Source organism: Diuraphis noxia, unplaced genomic scaffold (genome assembly GCF_037042655.1).
Source record: "Diuraphis noxia isolate RWA-SAM2 unplaced genomic scaffold, SU_Dnox_SAM2 contig0004, whole genome shotgun sequence".
In the NCBI taxonomy this organism is placed as follows: Eukaryota; Metazoa; Arthropoda; class Insecta; order Hemiptera; family Aphididae; genus Diuraphis; species Diuraphis noxia.
In genome coordinates, this window is record NW_028301714.1 from 11,218,943 (window position 1) to 11,231,174 (window position 12,232).

At 25.6% G+C, this 12,232-nt stretch overlaps 1 protein-coding gene across 6 annotated transcripts in view; it reads right to left on the bottom strand.

Annotated features, from left to right (window-relative positions):
* The window catches only part of Hasp (Hig-anchoring scaffold protein), a 74,638-nt gene extending 62,662 nt beyond the window's left edge, over positions 1–11,976 (bottom strand). For all 6 annotated transcript variants that reach the window (XM_015514259.2, XM_015514250.2, XM_015514227.2 and 3 more), the window contains exons 1-3: positions 11,819–11,976; positions 4,983–5,200; positions 3,126–3,228 (exon numbers count right to left, since the gene is read on the bottom strand). In XM_015514259.2, coding sequence (XP_015369745.2) covers positions 3,126–3,228; positions 4,983–5,200; positions 11,819–11,876 — 379 coding nt within the window. In that variant the 5' untranslated portion in view covers positions 11,877–11,976. The remainder of the gene's footprint in view (positions 1–3,125; positions 3,229–4,982; positions 5,201–11,818) is intronic.
* Between the last annotated feature and the right edge of the window lie 256 nt (positions 11,977–12,232).

Consider the following 12,232-nt stretch of genomic DNA (forward strand, 5'->3'; position numbering starts at 1 on the left):
TTTTAGATACATGATCAAAACTTTGGATTTTATACATATTTATTTTTATCCACAAAGTGTTTCAATGTTTTATACTGTCATGGTACGTATTTTTATACTACTTTTATTTATTTTATATATATATAAATTTCTTCTCTCTCTCTTTTCTTCTAGTCTATACTACATTATAACTATAATTTTGTTTTCATTTCATTTTTCATAGTCAACCAAATGATAAATTTAAATAATAAAAAAATGCGTTAGTCCTAAAATTAAACATTGATTAATATATAAGTAAAGCAATTCCAATTATTGGTTTAAATGTTTTAATTGAACTGAATTCTATATAATGTTTTAGAATTATTCAAAAATATTTGTTGGGCAATAGATAAATATGATAGGACTGTTGAATGTGAATGTAAACATCACGGTGTTGCGATACCACAATAATTATTATAATTTGACGGACGTTATCCTGTCAACAGATGTTACAACGTGTGTAAAACAAAATATGCAGCAATCGGCTTAATATGTCGAAGCTCAAAAACCTCTTTAGCGGACGTGTCTGGGGCCTGTTATGATAACGCGATCGAAATAATTTATTATTATAGTTTACACAAAAACACTGCTGAACGTTTCCCTTGTTGGTTATTAAATTTCATTGTTTTTAATTTGTTAGGATGGATTGTCTCAAATTTTAATTTATTTGAATGAAAAACATGGTTAATAAAGTATTCATTTAAAATCGCAGAGGTACTTTTGAAAAGCAAATTTTATTTAAAATATTCAAATGAAAGTAATTAAATTAAGCAAAAGTAAAGCTAATGATCAATTTTATCGTATCTCAAGGCCAATAAAAGCATGTTCAAAAGTATTAAATAAATAATTATTTATTCAATCAATCAAATTTGAATAAAAATTAAACTTAGTTATGGAGAAAAAGTATTTTGAACATATACAGGGCGCGATTCTTTTATCAAACAACACTCATTATTTCAAAAACTATTGACTTTTTCAAATTTTTTTTTTTTCAAAATTTTAGATCCATCTTGTTCTAGAACTATATATTTTCACTCTTATATTTATCAGGTGAACCATTATCAACTTTTGATTTTCAAATGACAACCTATACTTAAAATATCATAAACTAAAAAGGTTATTTTTTCAATGAATTTTCATTTTTCGTTAATCCGTTTACAAGATATAGCCTCCCAAAGTTGGGTGATTTTGGGTGGTGTTTGTGTGTTATAGGTGTATGTTAGGTGGTATTTAACACGAACACCCTATAAGTGTTGTTTGATAAAATAATCATCCTGTATAACGTGTGGTACACTTGCATTAACAACTACTTAATATTATTTAACATAATTATAATTGAAATATAAGACAGATATATACTTAAATCAATTCATGGAATTCGTTTTTATTTTTGTAGAAAAAGTAATTACCTACGCTATTATTAGTTTAAAAAAACCCCATTCTTCTCAGTTTACTTTTGAAACTTTTACAAAACAAATTGGCTCCTTTTTTAGTATACAAGTTAATACAGTGATTAACAACGCGTGACAATACTTTACTATATCGTATATTCAAATAATCATATACGAGTACTTTGATAACATTTTCTAAACGATCGATGTCGGAACTTGAATTTCCATGTTTAGTACCTATACCTATCATGAAAAGAATTCAGAAGAAGGAAATTTTATAAAGGGAACGACCATTGCAATTTGCCCCGAAGGATCAGAATATCAAAACGAACATAAAGTCTATGCGACCACTGAGTACAGTTACGCTAGCGTAATAAAAACCTTAAGGCAAAAGTTTCCCTGGGGCAAAATTTTCGTTCGTTTCTTTTTTTCCATTTTTATAAATCTAGCTTGAAATTCACAAATCCACACAAATCTTTTGTAGCCTGTTTTTTTGTTTTTTGACGACTGAAACTTTTCACACCAACTTTCTCTTCGTTTTTAAGTCTATTGTGTTACACAAAATACCCATTTCTTACCACATTGCAAAAACTACACGATGAAACAAAATTATATTATCTACTTTGATGTATAATGGACAATAGTTTTCACCAGAAAACCGTCTCCTTAGAGTTTAGTTTCAACAAAACAAAAAGCAAATGACTACCTTTCAAGGTTAATGGATTGAAACCTATCCTTTTATGGAAAAATACAATTGAAGTTCCCTTTAGAGTTTATTATTAATTAATTTAATTCATACTAAAATATCCTCATGAAAATTAGTGTATTAGTTTATTATATAAATACAAAATCATTATAGGCAAATACTAAAATACCTTTTATATTAATTATTGAAATTCGTATTTGGATATTTAATTTAAAAGTATATGTATAGTAGTACCAGCTGTATTAACGTACAGGTGCAGTTTTAATAGAACCTAAAATTCAAGGAAAGCGTATAATTCAATTTGAAATATAATTCTATAGTGTCACATAAAACATAAAATATAATTTGAAAATTAGAAAATTAAGTTACTATTAATTTGAACAATGTACTGTATAATTTTTATTATTTAAATTAAGACAAGTAACATTATAGCATAACTTTTAGTTTACATGCACTGTTGGATAAAGCTATATTTTAAAATGTCTACTTGGTTCAGTGACCTAGGAAATTGGATTCAATTTTAATATTCCGTACAATTAAGTGTGTATAATATGGTTTTTAGTCAATATTCCTATGACATATAATTCTACGAATACTCTCTGAATACCTCAAACATGGTATTACCTACGTTACGTCTCAATTGAACCAAAATTATTTGATGATAATTAGTGAAACATAGTACATTGCCACATAGGTACTTAAAATATATTTAATTGGTTTTAACTAAAATATAATATCAATATGTTTAGTAACACTAAAATAATTTAATATCGATATTTTAAAAGAGATATTAGATGTTCATATAGTTTTATTTTTTCAAAAATTCATGATAGGTATTTATGTACTTACTGTAAATAATATGCATATTATATTTATCAATGTCGATAAGTTCTATTCGTTTTTCAGTTTTATGTATAGTAATATATTAAATTTCATTAAATTTACTTAAAAGTTAAAATTTTAAGCCGTAAAAAGCCGTTAATTATTTTATATAATAGTACGAAGTTCACCTGGTTTTACACATGACATTCCACAAAGTCCATCACAAAGACAATGTTTTTTCTTGCTTTTACAATCTTCGTCAGACGAACATTTTCGTAAACATGATTGTCCCTGCAGAAAAATAAATAAATATTGTTTCAGAAAAAAATTATATTTAAATTGTCTGATGAAGCAATTAAATGGATTTCAACTGAACTTTCCTATAAAATAAATTAATAACCATCGTATGCCAAGTTTCATAAGAAATTAATGAATTTAATGATTTACTAGAATTTAATAAAACAGCCATACACCGATACACCACTATATCATGTTTAAGGGACCATTAGCACAAAACTATTGATTCATTAAATGTTTAATGATTTTTTACGTGACTTAGAATAAAACTGATACATTTTACATTTAGATGTCGAATAAAAAATAACATTTGAAGCAATTTATGAATGCTTAAAAATATAGTAAATACTTCAATAAAATTAATGTACCTACTAACATAACAAATACCTAGCTAGATCTTTCAAACTTGGTGTTTAATATATTATAGTTTAAATTGTTCTTATTTTCAAGTTAGGGGCTACTGTTTACATAAATATTTAATTTTATAATTAATTGTAAAAGTATAATACATTTTTGTTACAGTTTGTAAATAGCTGATTATTTTCTATTGACTATTGTACCATAAGAAAGTGTTTAAATAAAGCAGAAGGTAAAAATATATTTAAAATGGATAAAACAAGTTAACGTTATTAGAAAAATAAAACAATATTAGGGACCAAACCTTGTTAAAACAGTACAATATCCATGACACAGTACCAATACAGAAAAAAAACATTAAATTAAATTAACCAAAACGTTTTTTTATTATTTTTGTCTGGTTTCTTTTGTAAGGTTTCAATATTTTCTATAAAATAAATAATAAATAAGAAGTTAATTTATATCAAACAAAATTGTTGTATAATGAAATTCATTAAATATAAATGTAAAATGTTAATCTAAAATAGGAACCCTTTGTGAAATCTAAAGTACTTAAAACAATATAAAAGAAAAATTTAAAATTCTGATCAGGAAATAAGTTTATATATTTATGATTTAATTTTGAATTGCAAATTTTATTTTAAAATAATAGTAATATCAAGAAATAGTATTAATTTAACCATAAAATGTTGTGATTTATGTATTTGTTGTTTTATAATACATTTAATAAAAACTAAAAAAATAATGACAAATTTAATAAGCACTACAATTTTTATCTGTTTTTATACAAGTTCTAAGTCAGTAATTTTATAGTAATATATTGATTTAAGTATATATTGGTATATATCAAACATAATTGTCATCTGACTTGTTAGTTATATCAACAATTTTTGTTTTCATGACAGTAATTTCATTATTTACCTATATTTTAATTTCCAACGTATTTCTAGTATTTCTATGGAATAATACAAGTTTATGACTTTAGCTCTAGATATAATATTTAATTATTAATCTACGTTTAACCTTTTATTTACAACAGATATTCGATGGTTTAACTCATAAGTAAGGTAAAATTTAATTTAGTTTTTCATTTTTTGGAAATTAGAAAATTATCATTAGACATATGTAAAATTCAGATAGACCAACGTGCAGGATAGAAGGTATTAAAACGTATTTCAATTTTAAATATTTAAAAATTCATAAAATAACTGTAAACTACACTTTTTTTACTTTGTTCATTTCTTATACCAGTAGTCACATAGTCACATAATTATGTCTAGTGCAATAAAAATATATCCCACTTAATTTTTCATACAATAAATACTGATAGAGGTACCTATAATTAAAAATATATAAATCTTGTTTAACGCATTATATCAAATAAATAATACCATGAATGCAGCTTGCTCTTCGTTTCTGGGACATTCGGATGATGGTAGTTTTCTTGGATTTTTATAAGCCCGATCATCATCATCGATTTTCACATCATCCTCATCCGTGTCTTCATCATCAATATCGTCAACGTCATCCAGATAGTATTGCACCGTTGTGCCATTGTACGGTGTATAACTTTGGTACGATCTTTTGGCCATTTCATTCGATGGCAAGTCTATAATTAACATAATTTAGTAAAAACAAAGTATAATAATAATCGGCTATTACAAAACAAAAATTTTGGTGCATTACTACAATAAAAGCAATTCTTAACAGCTATTTTATATGATAGTAAACTTATAAGAATAGTTTTCATTGTTCTAATATTTTATTCTACGACAGTTAAAATTTCTTTAGCCAAGACAAACCCTATGTCCCAAGTCACACCATACTATAATTCTATATTTTTATTTAATGACATTTTAATTTCTATTTTGTATTGTTTGTGTGTGTAAATGTACGGATTGTACAGTTAAATTTGTATATCAGCCTTTCAAATATATAATTAATTAGTTTCTGTAAATTTGAATATTACACATATTATGATATATTTTTATAGTACTAGCGTAATTTTATATAAAATATATAAATCGGTGAATAATCACTAGCGTACTCAGTGAACACAAAGAGGCTGATTAAAAATACACAATATATACATTATAACCAACAAGAAAAATGTTGATGTGTTTTTACTGATGAACAAGCATGTTGTAAAAAATAAATAAATTGTGATGTATTGTTCTTTATACTCTTAGTTAGACGAACAAGAGAAATAAAATATGACCGAATGAACAGGGACATAAAATTAATACGTTTTGACGAGTCTTTTGTATTGTTATCAACATACAGGCTTTTTAAACAGTTAGATGAAATGTATTATATATATTATTTTAGCTTTCCGTTTGAACAATTTGAAAGTATTGTTTTGAAAATAACCAAACAGTTATTTCATCAAAAATAATAATACGATAGAGAAATTGAAATTGTTATCAGTTATATATTAATAAATAAGTTACATAATGAATTAAGTCTTTGTATATTTTTTTAACTGACATAATATTAGGATAATGTCTTTTTATATACCTATACATATTATATGATATATATAGGTATATTATGTAAAGCCTTAATGCATTTAGTACCATTTTAAATTAAATAGACTGGAAACTTAATATATTTAAATGTATATTAATTAAATAACCATTTATTTTTATATATAACATAAATTAAAAATATTTAAAAAATAATAATACTAATTTCTTAGTTTTGTCCAATTTTTACATCGATTAAAGATACCTAAAATCGATAACCAACTTACTAAGTTTTAATGTAATGTCAAATTGTTGTCATCGCTTATTTTAAATTTTATATATCATTCAATTAAACGTAATTTTATGAAATTACTGACTACCTATAGGCGTCTAGCATGTTAATAATCCTAACGTTTTTATAGTTAGAAAATATGAATACTTTTTAATTTTAATTAATTATACTACTAAATCGTACTTCATAAGTGTTAAAAAATAACTTTAATTGAATAATAGTAAAAAATTCATCTATCACGGTCCTATTATAATTAATACCTTACTTAAATATCGCGAATAAAATGGCTATCGCTGATCATATAAATAACAATAATACTACCTATTGATTCATTTTTAAATAAAACAAAATGTTAGTAGAAAATAGAATTTTAAATTTAATTAATTCTGCAAGGTTTTTCTCTAATACAAATAAAGTACCTATCCTACCTAATTATCGAGATGTATCGCTTTGAAGGGAGAAATTTCTCAAACGATCACAATTGATAAATTTCACTCGTTTTACGTTTGCAAAGCTTTTATGCAGAGGTGCAGAGGTATAAATGTTACTATAATAATTAAACCATCCTAATGTTTACAATTCAATTATAACTAATGACAAATCATAGAAGACTGAACAGTATAGTTTGGGTAAAAAAAAAATATTGATAAATGAAAGTAATAATTATGTAGTATAGTAAAGATAATTCAATATAATACATTAAAAGAAAATTATACGCCAACGCACACTTTTTTTCAACAATATTATACTGCAGGTAATATTAGAGTCAAATACTTTCCAACAAGACCTGCAACTAAGTATTTCGGAAAATTTCTTGAAAAGTGGTGTCTGGCAATAAAAAACCCACTTGTACTTCGTGTTTATTGCAGATGATTATTATCATTTATACTATAATATTATGTAGTGTGGTATTGTGTACATAACTAAATAATTTTGTACTTAGACAATTTACGAGTAAAACAACACGTAGATATACCTATACAGGCGCGTGTACTGATTAATCGTGATGGTTATAAACAAAGTTTTAGAAATATTTATAAAAACCAGAATATTTAACACAAATTGTTAATTATAAATATATAATAATATTATATGACACTCGGCATTTATCAACATAAAATACAATGATATTGCAGACTGCAGTAGCAGTACATATAGATCTGCAGGTGTGTTAAGAATACTTTTTCAAGACTTATTTTTTGCTAGTTATAGAAACGAATGATTACAAAACAAATATTGTAACATCAGTCATCACCATGTACGTACTATGATCCATGTACTTGTTATACTACGGTAAGACGATATAGATACCTGATTATGATACATTATATTATATAATAAGTTCTTGTCGTTGTGTGTTGAAATAAATCGGTGTAGTTATTTTATCTTCATCGATAAAAATCAAATTTTTTGCATTTAAGTGGGAAGAATGTAAATAAAAAAAGGTCCAAAAAAATCGTTAGTGTCCTATAGTTGGTAAGGTTAGGTGTTAGGTTAGGACTGGCATTGTGCCCTATATCTTTCTCTGTCTATTTTTCAAAACCAATAAAATAAACAGTAAATTGTCCGTTGGTTTCAGTCCAAACAATCTAAAACGATAGTGTCAAATTCACACACGATTTTAAACCCTTACATTGCGTTCACCCCAAAAAAAATGACTTTTGGAACAGATTTGTACATGTTTACTGAACATATACATATAAAATCATTAAACAATTTCGGGTACTCTAAAAAGCTATCTCACGAGCTTAAAATTAACGATGAAATGATATATATTTACTATATTTTCCAAGTGAAATTGTATACTTTAATAAATACTGAATTAAGAAAACCCATGTATGTAACCTAATCAATAGTAAGCTATAACCACGATGTTGATGCTGTACCAATAAAAAAAAAATAACAAAAAATACTGAATTCAAAATAATATATCATATTGATCAAAGTAATAGATTTTTAAAAACTACATAGACAAAAAATATTAGATTCTGAGCGGAGCGAGGAATGTATTAATTTTACCATGATGTTTGTTTTTTTTTTGTGTGTCTGTTATCACGTTTTGGGACAATAAAAGTGCTTCGGTTTTCGACTTCAGTACCTTGTTCAATCAGAAAGTGAATCTAGTTGGTACTTTGTGGGGGGAGGGGGTCAAAAATAAAAAATAATCAATTTTTTTTTAAATAATCGGAGTAAACAAACTAAAAATTAAGGGGAAAACGGGAAATTTTACGCACAATCAGTTTTCGAAAAAATCGATTTTGGTTTTTGATGTAACATTAAAACAAATGACCATAGACACATGAAATTTTCACCAAATGTTTATAAAAGTATATTCTATCCACAATGCAATTTTCAAAAAATTCGATTTAAGTTGAACTATTTATATGCATATGCAATTTTCGATCATTATTAGTTTTTTTTAAATTAATATCGATGAAAATTTATTTGTTGGGTAGAAAAGTTTGAAAATTTAATACAAGGCTCCTAACATATTATTACAAAAGCAGTTAAAAAATAAAAGAAACTCATATAGTCACAATATTTTTTATAATCATTCAAAGTTCGACAAAATACGTAAAAATCACAAAAATTCGCAAATTATTTTAAGCTAATCATAAAATATCATAAAAAAATTTCTTTTTAAATCTAATATTTGGAAATTTAATACAAGATTCCTTACAAGTTTTTCAATCTTTATCTCAAAAGAAATGTCCACCGGAAATTCAAATTAAATTTTTATGAGTGTTTGAAATTTAAATTTTTACAACATTGGATTTTCACTGGATTTCACATTTAGCGATTTTCTTATTTTGATGTAACTCTAAAACAAATAACCGCAGAAACTTGAAATTTTCACTGAATGTTTATATAGGCATTTTATATATTTTATAAAATTTTCAAAATATTTTGATTTGTTTTGAGCTGTTTACTGACATTTTAGTTTTTAAACTTTTTTTAGTTTTTTTTCTATAAATATCGATAAAAATGTATTTGTTGCGTAGAAAAGCTTGAAAATGTAATTCAAGGCACCTAACACATTGTTACGATTGCAGTTGAAAAATATTAAAAATACATAGGCATTTTTCTGTCCAATATAATTTTTCTATTGTTACCAATAATTTAAGTTAGATACCTCCTACCAAGACACCGATTATACACAATATTCATCAAGTGAGAAAATAAGCGGTTAAGTGGATGGAGGATCTGGATTGTAACTACAATTAATCAACTTTTTAACTTTTTAATTAGAATCATTATTATATGTTTTTATTTTATTTTTATTCAATGATTTTGTCAACTGTTATTGAACTATTTGTATTTATATTAGCTAGTAGATAAAACCTGTTGCTCATATAATGTCATACAAAATAAATAAATAAAACCATTTAATTGATTTATGTATAATACTTAACATATTTCAAAAAAACTGTTTTTTTCATTTAAATTTCAAGCTATAAAAAACTAAATTTCAACTTTTACTGTTACTGTTTTCTCCAAACTTATGTAGAAATTAAGTTAAAAATTTGGAAAATTTGGAAAATTTCAAAAACTAACTTATTCTAACTTGTTTAATTTTCATATTAAGGTAACTTCACTTTAACTAGTTGAACCAAATGACTAACTTGCGCAACTTTGCCGTAATTATGACAATCAATTACTACTGTATTTATAAACTTAAAAACAACAAATTATATATTATATTTGAGGACAGGCTACAATAATCATCAATTCATCATCATTCAATTTTTTTAAGACTCTAAATATTGCCGATATATTGGTACCTTTAGAAAAAAAAAATGTTAATTAATATCCTTGTGAATTAGTATACAAACATTTCTTGTTTAAACTAAATTTTTTAAATTCATTTTTCATGGTTTGACATTACTTAAAAGCTAAACTAATAATATTAACACTTCGCACTGGATATTAGATATTATATAGGTGGTACATTTAACAAAGTAAAACAAGATTATTGTTCGGTGTTCAGCATTTAGTATCTGTATAGTATTCTTACATTTTGATTATTCTAAATTATACCTTTAAAATCACTTATCTATACATACATTTAATATTTTATTTAAAAATCATTCTTATTTTTACTTAGTACATTAATTTGTCTACTTTATACGTTACTAAGGTATTTTAAATTATCCGTTTATAGCCATTTAAATAAGAAGTAAACAATTGTGTATATTCTTTTAACAAATTATGAATGTAAAAATTAATAGTATTATACTATCCGGGATTAGGGTATTTATATTTATTTTATAACCATACATAATCCAATTAAATGTAGTTGTTTTAAAACACGTGATGTTTTGAAATGTAAAAATTGAAGACCATTCCATTTGAACGATTTATTATTAAAATATCTTACATTAAGACGATATGATTCTAAAAATAGAAGAGAATTTTTTTTTTTATCTTTAAATTAATACATTTGTGTAGAATTCACATATGTATCCAGTTACATTAAAATACTATGGTATTTTTTTTTTCAAATAATATAAACTCTCAATTGTGAATGTATCATGTATTTAATCATTGAACTCATCGTGATTTCTTAAAAATACATACATTTACTATTTAGCCATGTAGATATTTTGAATGTTAGATAGATAAACGAAGTTGATTAAAAATGTATGAATTCATTTTTTACAATCGCCGGGTATTTCAAACGAATACGTAATTTAGTACTTATTCTATAATTTAGTTGCAAATGCATGTAAATTATTTTCATTATTGCAGATAGTAATATTTTAAGCAATTTAAATACAGAATAGGAATACGGTATTATATTAATAATTCAATCATAATATTAATCGATAATCATTTTATCAATTTTTAATTTAATCTATATAGTTTGTAAAATAATTAAATTAAAACTTCAGTCAAATCCATGATATATTAATGAATAAAGCGCATTTCTGACGAGATGAAAACATGTATTTATAACGTGGGGAATCTCAAAATATATTAGTTGGATCTACCCCAAGTGTTACAATTGTCAATTATTTTTCACAACAGCCCACAAACCTGTATTTACGTCCAATAAAACATTTATAAAATTTGTTATCATATCGTAATAGTATAGTTGATTGATGTATTTTGTGCAAAAATATGAAAATCTCTATTAATCAAAATCTGTTCGTTATGTGGCACATTCAAAAGTTATATAAGCAATAATGATCAAATCAATTGGTGTGCGTGTAGATGGGGTTTTGATTCATGTTTTGTTTTATTATTTTAACGCATAAGACAGTTACATAATTTACAGAGTATTTTTGAACAACAGTATAATGTTTGGTGAGAACGAATAATTTATAAGACGTACTTCAATAAAAAAAAAAAATTAAAAATAGTATAGTGCACTACGTACGATAATATTATAAATATAATTTTAATACCACACACACACACACAAATATTATAACTATATAGCTATCTTATATCATATTATTATACTTACACGTGTGACAGCCGACGACGGAGACGAACGCGACGAGGATGGCGAAGACGAGCGTCATGGTCGCGATGGAGATCGTCACAGAATCCCGTCTAGTCGTAGTATTTGTAGTAGTAGTTGATATAGTAGTAGTGTACACCGCCGCAACATTATCCTCCCGAGCAACACTGAGTCAACCCCGTCGGTCGCCGCCGCCGCGGTCGCCGATGTATACTTGCACGTGATCCACCGCCGATCATGCTCCGCGGGCCGCCGCTATACTACCACGCCGAACCGCGGTACACCCCTTTGCGTTTAAGTATAGGTGAACATAAACCGCCCTCGTGATTTTCAAAATACACTGCAAGGTTGTTCAAAATACGATTCATCATCCGATATAGATCGTTTATAGGTTTTTAGTTTTTAAGATTAGAGTAA